The sequence below is a fragment of the Liolophura sinensis genome, chromosome 11 (assembly GCF_032854445.1).
Source record: "Liolophura sinensis isolate JHLJ2023 chromosome 11, CUHK_Ljap_v2, whole genome shotgun sequence".
Lineage (NCBI taxonomy): Eukaryota > Metazoa > Mollusca > Polyplacophora > Chitonida > Chitonidae > Liolophura > Liolophura sinensis.
In genome coordinates this window covers 31,677,868-31,700,614 of record NC_088305.1, presented here as the reverse complement: position 1 = coordinate 31,700,614, position 22,747 = coordinate 31,677,868, and the positions used below count along the sequence as shown (strand labels likewise).

General features: G+C 40.1%; 1 protein-coding gene across 3 annotated transcripts; it reads right to left on the bottom strand.

The window, feature by feature from the left end:
• Positions 1–2,096: 2,096 nt before the first annotated feature.
• LOC135477451 (solute carrier family 28 member 3-like) lies at positions 2,097–17,529 on the bottom strand. Of its 3 annotated transcripts, none has more exons than XM_064757560.1 (13): positions 17,496–17,529; positions 13,779–14,049; positions 12,443–12,546; positions 11,892–12,106; positions 11,290–11,431; positions 10,955–11,143; positions 10,232–10,393; positions 9,079–9,204; positions 8,585–8,715; positions 7,109–7,277; positions 6,646–6,822; positions 5,115–5,295; positions 2,097–4,263 (listed from the first exon to the last, which is right to left on the bottom strand). In XM_064757560.1, exons 2-13 carry the CDS (start codon positions 13,990–13,992, stop codon positions 4,157–4,159), a joined length of 1,917 nt encoding a protein of 638 aa, XP_064613630.1. In that variant the 5' UTR covers positions 13,993–14,049; positions 17,496–17,529; the 3' UTR covers positions 2,097–4,156. The 3 variants fall into 3 exon arrangements, with proteins under 3 accessions (XP_064613630.1, XP_064613628.1, XP_064613627.1); XM_064757558.1 differs by lacking the exon at positions 17,496–17,529 and adding an exon at positions 16,160–16,257; XM_064757557.1 differs by lacking the exon at positions 17,496–17,529 and adding an exon at positions 16,021–16,101.
• Between the last annotated feature and the right edge of the window lie 5,218 nt (positions 17,530–22,747).

The following is a 22,747-nucleotide window of genomic DNA, read 5'->3' as shown; positions in this document are numbered from 1 at the left end:
ATATTCCAACATTCAGATTCGTGATTAGGGTTGGACATACTTCCTGTGATTTCATAGTTACTAACCTCTAATAGTATGGTCCATAAAGCTCACCTTCGAACCCTAATGTTTCTGCGACTCCAAATTTTTCCACAAAAATCTTTAAAAAAAATTAATGAAAGTATAATTGGTCTATTTAGAAATGCATACTTCGAGTTTTAGAAGTCTTTTCGTTTGACTAACAAATTTGCATTGGAACATTCATGAGCACCTTGTGTCCATCATCTTTATGCCAGTCACACTTCTAACGTGTACCTGTGCTACAGATCTTATCCAAGTACATAAACAGGTCTACAAAACTGTACACATACCAGACTACTGTTATAGCGCTTTTGCTCTCTCGGCAAATAACCCATTTAATATTTGTAACCATTAAAGGAGGCTCTAAATACATGCAGCTGTATAGCCCCAAATATCTGCACGACAGGATGTGTGAAAACAAGTGTAGCGCATGTTACTCGGGGTATACAAAACCCCCCTTACAGCCCCTGCCTCAAGTGAATGTGATCTCCCCATGGCGTGTCCATTCATCCACCATCCGAACAGTGTAGGCAGTCTTACTGATGCTGGGGAACATGCAGAAAGTTAAAACAAAGGCACCCGGTTTTACTATTGAAATATTTATTACAAGCAGTGTTTCGTCGCTGGAAATTTCCTCCAGGTGAATACGTTCTTGTATGTACTGGTAAATGCTAATGAAAAGGAAATATGGCCTTCGTGGAGGTGTTGAAATCAACATAAGGTAACGTTGACAACAGAGAGAAAACAGCACAATTTGAACCAAAAGTACGGAAATTCTACATATATCCTTCCACAGGTTCTAAATCATTTCCACAAATATACTGTAAGTTTATGGTCACCCCAGTACACTAAAAAATATTAATCTGTGAATTTTAACAGAAAGTTACTGAAGCAGATCGTTCTGTTAAGTGTAACAAACACATTCTATTTGTTCAACATATATTTTATTAGGCTAACTAGATATGCTGAAATTAGAATTTGACAATATTGTGTTATAATAACAGAATACCTTCTAGCATTGCTCAGACAACAGACTTTCTGTTAAAATTTCCCCTTACATGAATTTTCACGCCGTAAATGGCGCAGAATAGAATCTCAAAACTCGCTCTCAAGATCACGGAGCTATTCACATTTTGACAATATCGTGATTGTATATTTGAACAAGTTTCAGCAATGTTTTTGGCTGTAGGCCTTCAAAGACTTGTATATAGCGTGACGTCGCACATGATATCTTGTAGGACGTCGTATCTTGTTGCGTGACCTAAGAAGTGTTAAAGTTGACTGAACTTGAATTATGACGCCATTCTGCTCAGATTGAAAGCAAAATGTTTCTTTATGGCGCCATGGCGTCTGGGTGTGTAACAACAAAAGTGATATCTAACTCTAGCAAATAAGATATCACTTATCAGTGAAGGAAATCTTGACATTTCATCTTTAGATAAATAATATCGAAGTCTGTTTCAAGGCCTCGTAAGTCCAAAACCAGGCTTTGTGAACGTTCACATTTTATATATGCTGTGCACATTGATCTGTTGTCTTTTATACTATAATTTCTTGTTATTATTAGCCGTACTTACGAATATCGTCCAATGTTCATTTCCGTACAGCTTCCCATTTTGTCCTTCACCTCGTCATCTGTTTGCGGCCCGGATGTCCGCGGTCTCGAATTATACATGGAGTACAGCTATGTGCGCTTTGTCAAACTTACTCTTGCGTTAGCACACTTACAAATATGTAAATTATCTTATGTTTTGCTGCCTAAATCTGTATAAATATTTTTTGGTACAAACATACAGGATTATAGGACCTTTCAGTACATACTGATAAAAGATGACCTTAACAATGGGACTGTAGTACGATAATGGATATTAAGGAAATTAACATCAACAAAAGACACAACAATAAGATCTACTTACAGATTTCATCCACAGAAGAAACAACAGAAATTCGTAGTGCTATAAATTAATTTTAAAATTTAAATTTTAAATTAAATTTAAAATTAAAAAATTAAAAAAAAAAGAATCAACATGTAGAATTTATTTTAACACGAGCAATTGCTCATTTTACCTTGACTACATCATGCAACATTCTTTTTATATACAGAACAAAAAAAAAGAGACATTTTCTCAAAGTATTAAACTCTATGACCTTAACAAACGTATTAACATATACACCATATGTACGACCGCCACCCAACAAATTCAAGTCATTCACGCTAGTAGATTACGAGCATGCAGCCACACTCACATTGCATTGTAAAGGCTTCATTCTAAAATTTAGGAAAAAATACGCGGTCTTCCTTCTTACAAATGCCAATACTCAAAAACAATTTCATCTGAAAAACAAGAAAATATGCATATACATGTATACCCACTCCAAACGACTGATTTACATATGTCTCTGTGTGACATCCATAGTGTTAGCACCACATACAGATAAATCCAGACGATAAGAAATGATAAAGAATATCAGTCATTTGTATGATTACATCATTGCGAAGTTCACCAGGACAAAAACTGGACAATAAAACTTCTTCACAATAAGTCCTCCAGGCACTTTTGTTTTACACCAGCAATATTAATAACCTCCGAACTTGCTAAGGGAGGGTCATAACAAGTGGGAATATTCATCTATAAGTTGTGACAGCACCTTTTTACTCCCTTGTCTGCTACAAATTTGCATATTCAAAATAAGTGGAAACTATGAAAAATACTCATGTACACTCAACACTTTTATATTTACACAAGACAATATAGCAAGACAATTCTGCCTTAGTATATTTGTTAATGTTTACTCTGTTTTGGGTTTACCTCCCTGAATATGTGAATGATAAATCTAAACTGAGCATTTGACACTCGCCAAAGTTTACATATAAGAGATAAACGTATTGTTGTATTTCCACGTATTGGCAAAATGATCAGAACTGAGTTATGACTCATCCTAAAGTTGGCAAATTCACACATCAGGTCCACATAATTCATCACCATGTATAGTCATCTGAAAGATTATTGTTTCTCTTAATAGAACATTAACTCATAACTTGTAGTAACTCATTGTATTTCATTTTTCCAAATGTAGAATAGACACAATCGATCAGAAATTTACTTTAATTTATTTTAACCAGAGTACTATTTAAATATGTTCCCAAATCAGCCTTTTCTTTGTCACATTTGAAATTCATACAGGTTTCCCAAAATTTGGATATCCAGTTTTGGGAGGAAACTTCTTTGTCTAGCTTGGTCAAGAAATGCACACTAACTACAGGATGGATACCGTCTTCCTTTGCTGCTATGTGTCCGAAGCTCTGGTCGTACTCCAGTATATTTCACTTATACCATGGCGGCCAGGAGAGGAAGCAGGCATGAACTGGACTTGAAGTCACAGCGACCACATTAGTGCCAACTGAGCCCCGAAGCCCCAACGCATTTTCTCATTTGTTGCCTTTTTTCCTTTTTATTTTGGCTGCCGGCAAACTTCATTTTATGAAAAGTTTTTCTATTATGGTTATATAAATATAGCATGAATATCTACACAATGATGTCAACATTTTCTTTTGCTTTCTTTTACACTGTTTTTTACTGAAAACACGCAAATAAATTAAAATTTTACTGCTTTTTTGACTAAATATGTCATCTTCCTTTTTTTTATATGCTGTTACATTTACATTTAGTGTTAAAGTACATTTCTGTGTCAGGAATAAGGTATGACTCGGACTTCCCAGAGGTTACTGCCACTGCACAAGCAGTGAGGCTGCTGGGTAATTCAGGGAGTGTTCATTATCCAAACAAATGCAGCTTTAGTGCAAAAAACAAAACCAGGAGAAAATGCACAGAAAAGTAACACAAAACAAACCATTCACATGAAGTGTGAAGTTACATAAAATTAAACGGTTTTCAACAAGGCGATATACAATAAAAAGACGAGGAAAAAAACAAACTGTGTTGATCCCCAAAATGCTGCTTGTCTGAGCTTTGTATAAACAAGGTTATCTCATAAAATGTTGCAGATCACTATTAAATATGATCAATGTCAAATACTGCACACAAAATGAACTTAATGATGGGGATAAGCACTATTTTCTAACAGAAACACTGTGTTATAACATCAGATCTGTACCATTGATAAACGATGTCACATTCAAAACTTCTGTCACATTTACTGGCATTTGACACAGTGTGACTGGGTCTTCTACAATCAGCAAACCTACAATACAAGAGAGAGAGAAAACATCATTAGGCGGGGCTCAAAAGTACCCTAATTCTGGAACTTTTTCAACTGCCTCTGCCACCAATGTTTTGAAACATTCCGAGAAACCTATTGTGCGCAAAGAAATAATCTGCCCTGTTTTATGAAGCTTGCGTATTTTCAATGACACAAACAAATCATGTTTGGTGCCATTTTCACAATAACTGTATGCATAAATTCCACAAAAGAAAGGGCTTCCGTGGTTGAAAAGGTTGAAGACTTACAGTAGTCTGTTATGTAAAAGTTTAAAAGGAAAGACAACAAATAATATAACTAGTCATTTCGCAAGAGAGGAGGAAACATGCCTAAAGGGACACAGAAATTTGGTTCTGATGAGCTGGGTAACTCTGTAAATCAACTTTTTACCCGGAATTCTTTTTATATAGAAGCTATGAGAGATGCCATGTTCGAGAAACTGGAAACGCGATGTCACTTCACTTTATACCCCAAGCTCACATGGATAAAATACGCACGATTTTGTTTACTGTGAACTGCGATTCTCAGTTATGCAACATCACAAAAAAAAAAGACATTTTCTTTATAAACTTTATGTGTGTTACTTTATCAGTAGATGTATACATTTGGTCCAGAGTTGTCTTTTCTTCCAACGTCCATGTTCTTCCAATGTACATGCAAACATTATAAACCCAGTTAAACTCAAGGTAGTTGTTCACATACAAATTTCACTTTTTCCACCTGTATTTTTAGCGTAGCACTCTTTTTTGGAATGTATTTTGTTCAATTCAATATTACTTTGTTTGCTTAGTTACATCTGTGTTTACGGAAGCGTGCCTCATTAAAACACTCACCTGCGACACAAGAGGTAATCAGAGACGTAATGATACCTGCCGTCAACGCCCTAAGAGCTATACTGGCCAGGTCGCCCTTTCTGTTGGGTGCCATAGGGCCGATTCCACCCAGTTGGATGCCTATAGAGCTGAGGTTAGCAAAGCCACACAAGGCATAGGTAGCTATCACCTCGGATCTCATCTGAGGAAAGATATAGAGCGAGTGAGTGAGTGCTTATGGTTTAAAGTCCTACTTAACAATTTTTCAGTCATATGAGGACAGAGGAGTCCTTACAGTGCATGTAAGGTGCCTGCTTGTTGCGGGATGGATATCCACTGCTCTTTTATCTAGTGCTGCATCACTGAGATGACTTAAAGAAGGCAAGTAAGCCGCCGTGCCCGAGCCATTATACTGATACGGGTCAATACCAAATGCAAAGTGGGAAAGTGTGACCCGAACCAGGATTCTGCCTTCCAAAGCGGACACTCTACCAACTGTGCTATCAGGGCCGGTGAAGTGTGGTGAAGTAAGGATTTGGTAAAAAAGCTACAATTCATTTCTAACTTAATTTCAATTCAACACAGCACTTCATATTTCAAATTTCCATGCCAAAAATTCTCATTTTCCAGGCCACTTGAAATCAGTTTTCCACACTTATCCATGCTTATTGTAATGTAAAATAACATTACCAGTGGGACCCTCGGCCTATCACATATATAACATTACTAGTGGGACCCTCAGCCTATCACATATATAACACTACCAGTGGGACCCTCAGCCTATCACATATATAACATTACTAGTGGGACCCTCAGCCTATCACATATATAACACTACCAGTGGGACCCTCAGCCTATCACATATATAACATTACTAGTGGGACCTTCAGCCTATCACATAAATAACATTACTAGTGGGACCCTCGGCCTATCACATATATAACATTACCAGTGGGACCCTCGGCCTATTACATATATAACATTACTAGTGGGACCCTCAGCCTATCACATATATAACATTACCAGTGGGACCCTCAGCCTATCACATACATAACATTACCAGTGGGACCCTCAGCATATCACATATATAACACTACCAGTGGGACCCTCAGCCTATCACATATATAACATTACTAGTGGGGCCTTCGGCCTATCACATATATAACATTACCAGTGGGACCCTCAGCCTATTACATATTACTAGTGGGACCCTTGGCCTATCACATATATCATACTAGTGGGACCCTCGGCCTATAACATATACATGTACACAGCACTGCAGTCTACAAAGCAGTTACAAAGATGTTGGGAAACAAATTTCTTTAAAAGAATGTCTGCATACTAGCTTGAATTGGTTCTGCAGGTTCAGCTCCAAAGCTTTTCAAGTGCCGTACTTGATTTATTCCATGCTGAAATGGCTCTAAAAAGGTATCTAATAAATTTAACCCCTTTAAATTACATTGCATGACTTTAGTTTTTGCCTAGGTGATGGCCACACAGAGTTCGAAATATCAAACATTTTGATCCCTGAGTTATCTTTGAGTGCACATACCGATATGGCAGGCTGTATACAGGCCTTCCTGTTGGCGATGTACACACTGAGATCCTTGTAGGCCACAAATTCATTGAGGAATGTTTTGATTCCGATGAGTTCTCCTATGATGCCAGCATCCTCCCAGTCTACTCCCATGAGGAAGGCAACAGGCATGAAGATGTAGGAACAGATCAGCTATAAAAATAGATCACATCTGTTAAAACAAGTCAACACAGCAACTAGACAAAGAAATCAGCAGATCTGTTCACAAAAGTACGGAGAGAAATAGGACAAGCAAAGTCAGAATATGTTAACAAATGGACAAAGAGAAATGGGACAAACAAATAAGGGCAGATAAAAAAAAAATTGAACAAGGTCATTTCAAAAGATCAACCAGTAAAATCAGGTTTATGTCCTGTTTCTGCACAAAGTAGCAGTACATTTTTATCAATAAATATTTCATGCACAAAAAGTGACCCACCTGGAAAGATAGTTCTGGGTGATCCACCATGCTGCCAAACCATCCCAGCATAGCGTTCACGAACGCTAACATCGCTAGGAAGGCAATGAGATTAGCTGCTACGTTAGCAACCAGCATGATTGCCGAGGAAGCCCCAGACGCAGCAGCTTCCAGCACATTTCTCTCTTTTCTGAAATAACAAAAAAATGCAAAAAAAAAATTATAGTTTTAATTATCTGAGCAACATAATTTAACTTCGTGAAATATTACATGTAAGTTGAGTAGTATTACTTTTCATCCGTCAGCTCATGCATCAAAACTGACCTTAAAAAACAGTCTGGCAAAGCATTAACATCAAAGTGTTTGTTCATTTATTTTTTTTTTTATTTTAAAGATCAAAATAAAAATGATGACCTCAAATCAGGTCCAAGTCATCACATAAAGTCTTTAAATCTTGACTTTAAATCATGCAAATATTCTGAATTTCTGACAAATAAATGATTGTTTGTTGTAATTTGTCAAATTCCACATACTACAAAAGTGTCAAAATGAAACCTAATACATTTCACACCTTTTAATCATAAAAGGTGGCCTTAGTATTTGTCAAGGTTATCATTATAAGGAGCTTGAAATATCAAACAATATGGACCCTGGTATACTGCAATAAAACAGTCAAACAGAAATACATGTATAGACATTTATTTACTTATTTGGTGCTTTACACCCAACTCAATATTTTCCTTATATGATGGCGCCTGGCAGTGTGGTGTGAGGAAACCAGGCACGATGAAACCCATGACTATACGCACATTGCTGACAGGCCTTATCACATACAGCTGGCGCAAAATAAATACATAAATAAATGACTATAACTAAGTTGTACATGTTGGCTGATTCTGAGAGTGCTGTTGATTTCAGAACGGTGTTTTGTGGCTCGTTTTGAAGGTAGGACGATATCCTAATGAATAAAGCTCAAGCTCCAAAACTAATATTTTACTGGCCTTAAAAAAACAGTTTTTGGGTGGAATTTTTACAAATGTGCATAAAATTGCACTGAAATTTGCTCTTTCATACGCGAAAAGGATGAGTAGTTAGGGTAATAATAAATGTGCAGCACTACTACGTGTAATTGTCTACATGTAATCAATGTGTAATCGTCAACGTGCAATCGTCAACGTGCAATCGTCTACGTGCAATCGTCTACGTGTAATCGTCAACGTGTAATCGTCTACGTGTAATCGTCTACATGTAATCGTCTACGTGTAATCATCAACGTGCAATCGTCAACGTGTAATCGTCTACGTGTAATCATCTACGTGTAATCGTCAACGTGTAATCGTCTACGTGTAATCGTCTACATGTAATCGTCAACGTGTAATCGTCAACGAGTAATCTTCTACATGTAATCGTCAACGTGTAATCTTCTACATGTAATCCAATACGTGTAATCATCAACATGTAATTGTCAGTTAACGTGACTAAGACAAGTTCTCTTACTTTTCTTGCTGGGGTAAATCCGTGGCCTTGGCCAGTTTGCTCTCCTCCGTCTCTGGGTAGAAGAGTTTTGACACGGCGAGGGCGCACGGGGCATTCATAACTGACGCGCAGATAAGGTGCTCTGCTGGGATCTGAAAAATGTAGGAAAACAACTTTATTTATATATATTTTGATTGGCATTTGAGCACCTGTAAATCAACAAACTGCTGGCAAATTTTGAAAATATATATATACCATGCGGTCATGTACAATTAACGTAGACTGTTGTCAAAAGATAGAATTATGCACATTTAGTGGACTCGTGGTTAACGCTATACTCAGGAATATCTCCCTTATATGACTACAGCCAGCATTAAGGGGAGAGGTAACTGGGTCATGCATATTTTAACAACAATATGTATTTTATTATGGATGAATCACCTCAATGTCGACTATGTCTTCATTATATACATATGTACAGTAGGTAAATGTGCAACTGTCAAACAATATCTTACCCCAAAGAGAATGTAAGCGGCTAGGACGCCCCCGGCTATGGTAGCAAATCCTCCGGTCATGATGGCATGAAGCTCCGATTTGGTCATCAGTTCCAAATATGGTCGAATCAGAATGGGCGCTTCAGTCTGCAATACAACACATATATACACATATACATACACTGCATTTCACCTAAAGTTTGGTATGCAACAACGCATTCTCAAAAGTACATAAAAGGCTTTAGAACATAGATTCTGCGGTGGTCTGTAAGGAACCAGAGGGGATCAATGACGTCACATCCGTATCAATTTTCTTGCAAATAGTTTGTGTCAAGGTCTACTCTGTGGACGCATCCATAGCTTTAAATGCATGTGCATTTTGAGTGAGTGAGTGAATGCATAGGGTTTAACGTTGTACCGGTACTAAACAATTTTTCAACCATATGATAAAGGGGTCCTTAGAGTGCATGTAATGTGCCTCCTTGTTGCAGGACGGATTTCCATCGTTCTTTTATCTAGTGCTGCTTCACTTAGACGCCTTACAGAAGGCAAGTAAGCCGCCCTTCCAAGTTATTATACTGATACGGGTCAACCAGTCATTGCACTATCCCCTTAATGCTGAATGCCAAGCTAGAAATCCTCTTTCGAGGTCTTAGGTATGACATATCCCAAGACTGACCCTGAATGTACCGACCCGAATTGAATGCTCTACCAACTGAGCTTTCGGGGCCGGTCTTGTACATTTTGACTGATGTAATCTTGCAGTCTTTCATGTCTTTGATTGATGTAATCTTGCAGTCTTTCATGTCTTTGATTGATGTAATCTTGCAGTCTTTCATGTCTTTTATTGATGTAATCTTGCAGTCTTTCATGTCTTTGATCGATGTAATCTTGCAGTCTTTCATGTCTTTGATTGATGTAATCTTGCAGTCTTTCATGTCTTTGTGCTGTGACAAAAACCTGATGTCACTGGTGCCATTATAGGCAGAAATGGCAACTGCTGAATCCAAAGTTTCAAACATATTTTACCAGGCTGAATTCTAAAGAAATAAATTTAACTACCTTCTTTGAAAGTCTTTCATATGACATACACTTCACGTTAGTGTTTATTTTGCCTTTAAAAGAATGATCAAGCCCAAGTGGAGGTTTTTCCCTCTTTCCAAACACAACTGACCTGCCCCACAAATATATTGCCTGCCGCGCTCAGCGACTCTGCTGCAGTAGTGCCCAGGGTGACCCTCATGACCCAGGCGATGGCCCCGATGACGATCTGCATGACCCCGAGATGATAGAGCACGGAGATAGTGCAGCTGAAGAAGATGATTACTGGCAGCACCTGATAACACGATCAATAACAGAAACATTCTTATAGGATGTCTTCCCTCAAAAAATAGCTGTTTCATTCTTCAACCTTTACGCATGTTTGCACAGTGTTAATTCAAGCATATTATAAAGGCATAATTCTGTGTTGACTGATAAAATTATTATGTTTGAGAAGCCCAAAACTGGCCAATCCCACCAATGTAATTTTGTCCTTAAAATCAAATTAAAAATGTGCGTAAATTGCACTGAAAGTTGCTCTTTCATATGTGATGAGCTTAATTAGGGTACACGTCTTTCAAAACACAGAAAATAACAAAAATAATAAAATTAAAACAAAGAAATCATAAAATAATTCATAATTTCAATAATTTTCAAATATGTGACTTAATAAACCTTAACAGAAAACATTTCCAAATGTTGGAGAAGAAACAGCTGTATCAGATTATTTCAGCAAAAGTTTTATGAAGTGTAAAATAAGAACTCAGAGCCTACAATAGTCACAAAGACAAACGCAAAGGCACAGCCAAGTGAAAACATGCAAAAATAACACATCAAATACTACAGGACAACTTACCTTAAACGCAAATGGGTGTTCTGTGAACTTTTGTCCAAAGACAAAACTTGACCCTTCGTCTGTATAGCTAAGGAATGTCTGAACCTGACTGCCAAGGAAGCGAAATACTTCATAGCCACACTCCCATTGGATGAACATAGCTAGAGCCATCTGCAGACCAAGTCCCCATAAAACTGGACGCCATTTCACCTGTCAGATAAACAACATTTGTAAGCAAGTTGTGCATTCTTAAAGATCACAGACATACTGTCAGAATATTTTTTCATGGCTATGAAAGGAAAGGCTCGAGCGGTAGAAGGGAGACAACCTTGAAAGCAAGGGGAAACAACTATTACCTGAGAGGACCTGGCAGAGAAGATGAAGAGAATCATCAGGAAGAAAACAAGTCCTCCCAGCGAGACGAGATTCTCAGGGCGGTCCCAAACCTTGTACGCTATCACCCCGGCAACACAGAGAAATATTATGGGATACACGATCCTGAAACAGTGACAATACCAAGATGTAAGAAAAAAGTTTAGTTCTTTCCGAAAGACTGAAAAAATGTACAATGCTCATGAGGCCCAGAAACTGTTTTGTTAAACTTCAGGCTCCCTAAAAAAGGGACAAAATATTAAGATTTTTTCTGTCACAAGTCTATTGTAAGACAGCTGGGTAAAATTACCCTTTCTTCCTCCAATTACATGTACTAGTATATCATTCTTCCCAGTCTAACAATAATCCTGGTATTCACACTTCACTGAGTGCACATATGAGCCAAGTTAATGGCCAGGTCAGATGAAAAAAAACCTTTAAAAAATAACCAAACAAGGCATTTAGAGAACATCAATAGCATGCCTCGGCCTGGGCTGTTGGTAAAAATGCATAATTCGCCACGAAGCATTAAGCAAACGTGCAATAAATACTGTACCCTACAAAAAGTTGGCATCTTGCACCCTACCATTTCAGGACGTGCCACTTCAGATCAATAGCCAAGTTCAGGTTTCTCATGGTTTTGTGCAGGGACGGGCCAACCTTCCTCTTTACCAAGGAGAACAGTAGACCAACCACGATTAAGCTGGTCATAACGATGAGGGGTGTGGCTCTCCGGTGGTTCAGGAGGAGCGCCCAGGCAAAATAAGCGCAGTACAAGGCCAGAAATATCACCACACAAACCTACAACAGATGGGTTATTTATTTAGGCAACACCAACTGTATGTTATCCTTTATGGGCAAAAATCCAGAAATGGAATAAAACTGAAAATGAACCTTTCCATTTCATTTCGTTGAGATGTTTTTATGATGTTCCAGTTTTAAAAGCTCTTTTTTTCAGTGAATCTTGTCAAAGCAAAACTTTTTGACCTCTACTTCAGATATTCATACAGGGTACAAAGTTTACAAGGATCCAAAAGTCAGTAGGACATACTTGTTTTCATGTAAATGAAATGTTTTAATCCCAATGTAAAATCTAGGTCAAACCATTTTTTTCTTCGAAACACATACTATTCTTACCTTGAAAATTACAGACGACTTCTCCCCAACAAAACTCCCAACTTTGAGCTGAAGGCCTAACAATTTACTCCATGAACTGTCTGAAGGGTTAGTTGAATTACTATCTGCAAATTACCACATTTACTCTTAATAAATTTCAACATAACATAAATTCACAGCCATGGATCAAAACGATTCATTTTTTGAGCTCTTCAGAGTCATGACCTCGACATATACTAAGGTCATCCAACTTGAGTTAAAGGTGTGAAATGTGTGAGATACCATTATATCATTGTAAATAACACGGAATTACATATTATCATGTTATGAATTCAAAAACTGATGAACATAGCATTCTAAAAACCATGAAAAAAAATTGCAAAAGAATTCAACTCCTAAATTTATTTGGACAAAACAGTTTGCAGGTGGTGCAATAACACTACAGCTGTCCTTTCATATTATCATATTGAAGCACTTATGTAATTCTTGAACATTTTCGCATTATTGAAAGATATTTATTCCAGCTAAACTATGAGGACATTATTCTGTGTAGACTTGTAAAACTGTAATCTTTGTGAAGCCTTGAAATTTGTCAATCCAACCAATGTGGTTTTGTCTCTAAAATCAAAGGGAAAAGGTGCATAAATTGCCATGAAAGTTGCTTTTCACAGGCAAAAGGGTTGATATTTCTAGTTATTTGAACTGACTAATCTTTAACTAAGATGGTGGCCAGCATCATCATGGGAGAAAAGCCATGACCATCCACAAGTTTGCTGCCAGACCTTACCTAAAACGAAAATTTGATTCCCATCAAAGTAAAGCGTTGCTTTGACCCCATTTTCAACTCAAAAGCTCGACAGATGCCAGGTGTGACCTGTTATTACTGTCTTACCCTATTTTTTCATATTTGTGATTTAACTAAAATGGTTGAATATTTTTTTATTCAGTTTTTGATATTCCAGTTTTATTTAGCATTATATAGGCAAACAGACAGTAAAATATCCAAAAAGGGAATGAAAATAAAACCTAAAACCCAGCCTTTTTTATTTCCTTGGATCTTGGATTTTTATGATTTTCTTGTTTCTAAGGCTTTTGGTCAAGTAAATATATCTTCATCCAAAAACATTGCTGGGACAGTCCATATGCCCCACGCTTTACATGGTTTTCGAGTCTTATTTTGATACCCGCCTCAAACACTGAAAGAAAATTTATTCTGCCGGTAAAACAACAACTTCATTTGATGTGGACATGAAAAGAAAAAAAAAAGTCTATGTATATAGCTAATCCACCGTACAATTCTGAAACACGCCTTGGTGAAGCATCCTAAAATGGGGAACTTTTTAAAAAAAACACTTACTGCTATCTTCGGACATGGTGACTTCAATCTCTACTTGGTCAGACTCTGGCAGTTTTCTGCATACAGATGACTTTCCTGCGTGATACCCAAGGGGAGCAGGAACCCAGATGGGGGCAATAGGTGTAGTGGATTTCTCAGAGGGTAATACTCCGTTACTGAAGGGTCCACAGATTTTTCCATTGGGAGTAGATGACATTGGTTTCATGGAATCCATCTTGGGCCTTCTCACACACTGCTTTCTGGAGGCAAGCCCACACCAATTTCTGGTCAACTGGATTTAAATACAATGCGACAATCCCAGATCATATTATCTTACAATAACTGACACCTTTATCACCTAAGAAACTCCCCACTGACTTAAGACCTGTATTTGTTTACATACTGGATTGGGGTCAAATAAAGAGGTTAGCAGGAATCTTAATTAGATCAGAATGCCAACAGTGCTGATGTTTGCGAAGTGTCATTCGTCGACTACTGAACAGTTGTGTTGCTTCACGTTTCAGCAATGTTGCCAGCAGGGCACTGGATCCAAGATAACAGACTTTATTTAATGGATTTGCAAAAATTCTGACCAAACAGTCAAAGTAACAGTCTCTTTCTCTATCGAGACTTTCTTAGGCTTCTCAAGGTCAATGGCCTTTCTTCAGAACTGGCTTATCTTATCAAAATTAAGACAAACATGAGTGTCCACATGTGAAATAGTATTACATAGATGGTTTGCAACGGCAGCCATCTTCAAGGTAAGTTTGTGTATATTGCCCACTGTATGCCCTCTAACAATAGGCACCCAGCGGGCAGTACTCGAGCTTACCTCGCAGATGGCTGACATTGCAAACAACCTATACATACATGCATTAAAATCCAGTATTTTGGGGCAAACTTAAAGATTTCGCAAAGCAGGTACAAACTTGAAAACATTTCCATATAAGAATGAAGCTCAAGACATTTTTATAACATGTTAAAGAAGTGAAAATATGTAAAATATTAATATTTTCAATTTGAATTATTTTCTACTTGAGATTTTTTTCTACAGAAAAAATAAAAAACATACAAGACAATATTTCCACTGATTTTAAGGGATTATTGATCAGATCCTTTCAGGCAGAGTCAGCTATATGGAGTTGTCTTAAGTGCCAACTATCAGGGTTACACAGAAAGCTTCGGTGGGGTGGGGGGATTATGTAATAAATGTCAGGTGGGTCATGGGTGTTACTATATTCCAGGTGTTTTCATGCCAGGAAATGAGAGTTGTGTAGGGGGTAAGGGTGAGTGTAGGGGGAGGGGTTTGGCAAGAAGTGTTGCTAAGAGAATTTCATTGTGATAACAGCCTAATTATGTAAGTCTTTGTTTGGCATCCCAATGTTGTCAGTAATGAAGGTTGTTTGTGAAGACAGGAATTTTGGATAAGGAAATCACCCTTGTATTTACAGACAAAATAAACCTGACACTGTGTCAAGCATTCTGGTGTCAACCGTAGGTCAGAGTCTGGGGAATGCAGGGTTAGTGTCTTGTAGTGTCACCAGAACAATTCACAGCTGAAGAATGGAAGAAGAAAATTCCCGACATTTTGTGACAGAATGGAATAGAAAGATAGCATATAAATATACTGAAAGCTCAAAAAAACATATTCTCTTCATCACAATTTTTAACTATAAAATTCCCCAGAAGTATTCAATATGAATGCCATGATTGTTTTAAATTAATTACATGCAGTCTCATTTGTCGGAACAGAATAAACAGCTGGTGAAAATTTGAAAATAAAAAAAGAGAAAAAAGCAGTAAGAAAAAAAATAAGTATTCTTTAAATGATTTTATTGACGAGTAAAAAAAGCTATTTTTTGATTACTGAAATTACTAAAAAAAAAAAGATTATAATAAATATGATCACAATTTTTGAGATGCAACAACACAATGTGGCGTTCATTTTCACGACACCTCACTTTTACTGCATTTCCACAGTCATACAGAAAAGGAGTATTCATATTTATTTATTTAATTGAGCAGAAGGTAGTTCAATTTAATTAAACGTTGAGGTTTATTTTCAACGAGTTCTGATATACCTGACTCAAACATCAGAAATCGTTGAAAACAGATCTCAACGTTTAATTTAATTGAACTAAGCAGAAGGAAAAATTACTGTTACGTCTGGACCTGTGTCAGTAAAGTTCTGTATAGTTCGCGTGTTGTTACAACAACCGCGAGTGGGTGTAGCCGCTGAGACTTGACTCTACGAGACTTTTACCATATAAGTCGTGGTCATTTTCCTTTACCGGTAATATCCATGCTCCAGCCATTCGCCTGAATTCTACATCAGAAAATCCGAATGTCAGACAGTTCACAAGCCACAATGTGACATAGTTCACCACCACCCTCAATCTTACCTTCAATATTTCGACAATTCAACAGCTAGCGTAGAATTTTCTACACACATCTCCCATTCATAGTAAACCCACGTGTTAGTACAATGCCATGCGCTGGCGGTGGCAGCTGCGCACTGGGTTAGCCTACACCCGACTGCGTTACTCTGCACGCGGCTGCGTCAGTCAGTATCTCAAACCTGGCACAACCAATGTTGTGCGCGGTCTTTTTGTTTTTTGTGCTGTGTCTTAGCATGTTTAATAAACAAGCTGGATGTCCGTGACTACAGATATAAATTACACCGCTCACTCAACAATTGTAATTTGTATTTCATCACAATCCATATGGTCTATAGAAAACGTCTAGCACATTCATGTATGCGTCAGTCCGTATCGATCTCGCAGACTAAGGCTATTGGGTACAGTGTATATGTGTCAAACTGTGTTGTTTGCGCGGGGGAGGCTTACGCACCAAGGGCAGGGAGCCAATGAATTCAACAGCACACAGTAACGCATCGTTAATCCAACATGGTTAGATATGTCTGTTGGTGATCAACATTTCTCCAAGAATGGGAAGTACAAAAACAAGTGGATACAGGTAGCATTGATAATAATCTAATAAGTGTGTTTGTAATAGCTCCAGAAAAGTTCTACGTGTAAATTCTGCTTGTGATCTACAGGCTGACACTACTTCGAGCACCAAAATATCGCCAACAAAGAAACAAAAGGAACTAAATAAAACTGGCCGAGGCCTAAATAACATGCCTTTTTAACGTACAAAAATAAACAAATAAATAATACAAAACAAAAACACAAATAAATTTCAAACAAATGGCTTATGGTATTAAATTAGAGAAAATCTACAAACGAGTTCAGGCTATTACTGGGAAGTTTCCACATTCCCAGTCCGCAGTATACTGGTTCTCCAGTTCACGGAAGTATCACACCAGTCAGACATATCAAATTTAGCGAAGATCCAGATAGGCCTAATTAAGGCCACTCTGATACATCCTTTAACAACGACTAATTTCCATTCTTTGTTATATGTGTCGATTTACGTATCACCGAGCTGTATTTAGCACACATTAAGTCAGACATTTGTCCTAGTTGCGCCTCAACAGAAGAGGTCACAACTCTTCTAAGTTTTAGGTTTGATATCAAGTTTCTCAGATGGATTTGCAGGCCGACAAGGTGGCTGGCTCAATCGATCACACAAACAATCGGCCCTGTTTCCTGATAAAACCCTATTCCACCCAAAAAGAGTTGTCTTCGGTTATCTAGGAGATTTAAACCTCAATTTCCAGTGAAAAAAAAATTGTGATATCCATTCATACGGTTAATCAAGAAAGTTTTTACTCACGTCCTCAAAGGTTCGTCGCTCGCCTCAGTTTGTTAAATTTCCCTCCAAATTTGTAAGACGCGCTAAACTGCACGCGCTCATTTTCAGCAGAAGTTTTTGATTGGTTGACAAAATAAGTTAGGTTCCAAATAAGGTCAGGGGTCGACCGCCCGAAGGGGGAGTGTTTCCATTGATAACAAAGGCGACTGGCTGGCACACAGTTCATGTCGAAAACATCAGACAATGAGCGGAATATATTTACGTATTTACTCCTAGACATTTCACCGCGCGTTGAGCCTCAAGCATCGAAGAATAGATCTGTAAATAATTTACATTTATGTACTTTCACAGTGAAAAACGCCATACAGATCTGTGGAGGATTATCATAGTATACCGCCTACAGGCCTGTAGGTCTATATCGTTGGCTCGAAAGAAAAAAAAATGTTTTTTTTTTAACAAATAGCAGCATGATTATTATAGTATTTATATCTAAATACAGCCTATAGGCCTATAAGTCTATATCATAGGCTTGAAACAAAAAAAAATGTTTTTTTTAAAGAAATAGCAGCCTATACTTGAGGCCATTTCAATGCTATTAAAAGATGATTAACCCATCTGTACTTACCTAAATATAGATGACGTGATTAGTTTACACCTGATTTTAGCGCTGTTGTATGGAACGTTTAAGTAACTGTACTTTACATGTCGGCTTACACATGGCTGTGCATCAGCCAGAGAGTTTAGCAGCATTATACTGAATTTTAAAATACTGTGGATTTACACCATATTATATAGCAGCACTGTACAGAATATATGTAACAACATTGATTTGCACATATGACTGGTTTTTAAAGCAGCTGTGTACAGGAGAATAAGGAGAAGATACTGGATCAGACATAAGTGAGTTGGATAAGGGGAAATTACCAGATCTGACTAGGCTGAGTTGCACAAGGAAAGGCTGCCAGATCTGACATTAGTGAGTTGCCCAAGGACCAGATCTGACATAAGTGAGTTGCACAAGGAGAGGCTGCCAGATCTAACTTCACTACCATTCATTCCAGTAGAGGCCTGTTGATACTAGCATATCGTCCCTGTGTATTTGTTGAAATTTAGAATGTAAAGAAGATCTTGAGCTGGAGGCTGATATAATATATGCCATTTAGACACACTACACAAATATCAGTTAGATTTTAAGAAAACAACAATTGAACTTATGAAATAAATTAGCTTAAACAATTTCTCAGTACCGGTACACAACATGGGGGCTTACACATCCCCACGAGTCCCTTCGTTGGGCATACCGACTGGGAAGAGCATATGGCCAGGTGCCAGCAGTTAATTATACAGGTAGGCCTACTTATTTCACCTAAAGTTTAGTGTAAGTGTGCTAAACATTTCACTTGATAGAGGGACATAAAATTTTCTGATGAGAAATTAATGAAACTTCCCAAAAAACTCTTAATTAATTTGCCTACAATTTGTATGAATGAACATGCGTCACATGAAAAATGCTCAATTGTAGGTAAAATACAGTATGTTACTTAAAGACATTTCAAGAGATTTACCTGACTGGACACTGTGATGAGTCAGATGAGCACATCTACCATGTCTGCAGGAATGCCAAGGCAAAGCACAATATTTATCTGTGTATCTGCCATGGATGAGTAGATCTCCTAAACCGACTACGTTTTTTGTTTTAATTTAACGAAAAAAAGAGAAATAACGGAAACTACATGATATACAGCCCGAGGGGCAGGAAGCTATTATAGCCGTGTATTTATAAACAGATTTTAATCCAGCACTTTAATTATTTTTTTTTAACAGACATTTTTTTTTTTGGTGTCACAGTGCTTAACTATAATTTATACACATTTTTCATGTATTTTCCACGGTGGCCATTAACGGCTGTCACAGCTGACCATACTGCCATCACATAGCAAAGGGTGGTGGTCTACTGAGAGGGAATCCTTAGGGTGTATGTAATGTGATGTGCCTCCCTATTGCAGGACGGATTTCCACAGCTCTTTTATCTAGTGCTGCTTCACTGAGATGACTTACCGAAGGCAAGTATGCCGCCCCGCCCGAGCCAATACACTGATATGGGTCAACCAGTCAGTGAATTATCCCCTTCACGCCGAACACCAAGCGAGGAAGTTACAACTTCCTCTTTTAAAGTCTTAGGTGTGACTCTACTCAGAATTGTACAGCTATTAGCGCCGTGATCAACTCCTAACCCATTGTTTGGACCCGACTGCCACCACACAGCAAAGAGTGGTGGTCCACTCCTAACCCAATGGTCAGGCCAGACGGCCACCATACAGCCATTAGGGCAGTGGTGTACTCCTAACCCATGGTCAGGCCAGACAGCCACCATACAGCCATTAGGGCAGTGGTGTACACCTAACGCATGGTCAGGCCAGACTGCCACCATACAGCCAGGGGCAGTGGTGTACTCCTAACCCATGGTCAGGCCAGACTGCCACCATTCACCCAAGGGCAGTGGTGTACTCCTAACCCACTGGTCAGGCCAGACTGCCACCATACAGCCAAGGGCAGTGGTGAACTCCTAAACCATGGTCTGGCCAGGCTGCCACCATACAGCCAAGAGCAGTGGTCTACTCCTAACCCATGGTCAAGCCAGACTGCCACCATACAGCCAAGGGCAGTGGTGTACACCTAACCCATGGTCAGGCCAGACTGCCACCATACACCCATTAGGGCAGTGGTCTACTCCTAACCCATGGGCAAGCCAGACTGCCACCATACAGCCAAGAGCAGTGGTGTACTCCTAACCCAATGGTCAGGCCAGACTGCCACCATACAGCCATTAGGGCAGTGGTGTACTAACCCATGGTCAGGCCAGACTGCCACCATATACCCATTAGGGCAGTGGTCTACTCCTAACCCATGGTCAGGCCAGACTGCCACCATACAGCCAAGGGCAGTGGTGTACTCCTAACCCATTGTCAGGCCAGACGGCCACCATACAGCCAAGGGCAGTTGTGTACTCCTAACCCACTGGTCAAGCCAGATTGCCACCATACAGCCATTAGGGCAGTGGTCTACTCCTAACCCATGTTCAGGCCAGACAGCCACCATACAGCCATTAGGGCAGTGGTGTACTCCTAACAGATGGTCAGGCCAGACTGCCACCATACAGCCAAGGGCAGTGGCCTACTCCTAACCCATGTTCAGGCCAGACTGCCACCATACAGCCAAGGGCAGTGGTGTACTCCTAACCCATGGTCTGGCCAGACTGCCACCATACAGCCAAGGGCAGCGGCCTACTCCTAACCCATGGTCAGGCCAGACTGCCACCATACAGCCATTAGGGCAGTGGTGTACTCCTAACCCATGGTCAGGCCAGACTGCCACCATACAGCCAAGGGCAGCGGTGTACTCCTAACCCATGGTCTGGCCAGACTGCCACCATACAGCCATTAGGGCAGTGGTGTACACCTAACCCATGGTCAGGCCAGACTGCCACCATACAGCCAAGGGCAGTGGTGTACTCCTAACCCAATGGTCAGGCCAGACTGCCACCATACAGCCAGGGGCAGTGGTCTACTCCTAACCCATGGTCAGGCCAGACTGCCACCATACAGCCATTAGGGCGGTGGTGTACTCCTAACCCATGGTCAGGCCAGACTGCCACCATACAGCCAAGGGCAGTGGTGTACTCCTAACCCATGGTCAGGCCAGACTGCCACCATACAGCCATTAGGGCAGTGGCCTACTCCTAAACCATGGTCAGGCCAGGCTGCCACCATACAGCCAAGGGCAGTGGTGTACTCCTAACCCAATGGTCAGGCCAGACTGCCACCTTGCAGCCAAGGGCAGTGGTGAACTCCTAACCCAATGGTCAGCCCAGACTGCCACCATACAGCCAAGGGCAGTGGTGTACTCCTAACCCATGGTCAGGCCAGACTGCCACCATACAGCCATTAGGGCAGTGGTCTACTCCTAAACCATGATCAGGCCACACTGCCACCATACAGCCAAGGGCAGTGGCCAACTCCTAACCCATGGTCAGGCCAGACTGCCACCATACAGCCATTAGGGCAGTGGTGTACACCTAACCCATCGTCAGGCCAGACTGCCACCATACAGCCAAGGGCAGTGGTGTACACCTAACCCATGGTCAGGCCAGGCTGCCACCATACAGCCAAGGGCAGTGGTGTACTCCTAACCCATGTTCAGGCCAGACTGCCACCATACAGCCAAGGGCAGTGGTGTACTCCTAACCCATGGTCAGGCCAGACTGCCACCATACAGCCAAGAGCAGTGGTGTACTCCTAACCCATGGTCAGGCCAGACTGCCACCATACAGCCAAGGGAAGTGGTGTACTCCTAACCCATGGTCAAGCCAGACTGTCACCATACAGCCATTAGGGCAGTGGTGTACACCTAACGCATGGTCAGGCCAGACTGCCACCATACAGCCAGGGGCAGTGGTGTACTCCTAACCCATGGTCAGGCCAGACTGCCACCATACAGCCAAGGGCAGTGGTGTACTCCTAACCCATGGTCAGGCCAGACTGCCACCATACAGCCAAGGGCAGTGGTGTACTCCTAACCCATGGTCAGGCCAGACTGCCACCATACACCCAAGGACAGTGGTCTACACCTAACCCATGGTCAGGCCAGACAGCCACCATACAGCCAAGGGCAGTGGTCTACACCTAACCCATGGTCAGACCAGACTGCCACCATACAGCCAGGGGCAGTGGTGTACTCCTAACCCATGGTCAGACCAGACTGCCACCATACAGCCAAGGGCAGTGGTGTACTCCTAACCCATAGTCAGGCCAGACTGCCACCATACAGCCAAGGGCAGTGGTGTACTCCTAACCCAATGGTCAGGCCAGACTGCCACCATACAGCCATTAGGGCTGTACACCAGTACACTTTTTAAACAGGAAATCCTGACAGAAAACAAAAACACTCCTACAGAGTCCTCCCTGGCCTGGAGGTTAACATGCTAGTGCAGAACAGTGAACCAGGAGCCTCTCAGCAAAACAGTTGTTGTGAGTTCAAGCCCAGCTCATGCTTCCTTTTTAGCTGTATATGTACAGGAACATCTCACTACTGTAATCTGCGGATGGTGATAATCCTGGCTGCCGTCAAATAAGTGAAATAATCTTGAGTATGGCACGGCGTAAAACACCTATCAAAGAAATGAATAAATATTTTTATATGACTAGCACTATAATATGCTTAAGTATTTATGCCAAAAACATACCATCAAAAAGAGTCGTGTTGAAAAAGTGACG

Coding starts and splice junctions, on each gene's coding strand:
- LOC135477451 (XM_064757557.1), bottom strand. Junction 11,144..11,289: donor TCTCTGCCAGGTCCTCTCAG/GTAATAGTTGTT, acceptor TTTATCTGACAG/GTGAAATGGCGTCCAGTTTT. Junction 10,394..10,954: donor AACACCCATTTGCGTTTAAG/GTAAGTTGTCCT, acceptor TCGTGTTATCAG/GTGCTGCCAGTAATCATCTT.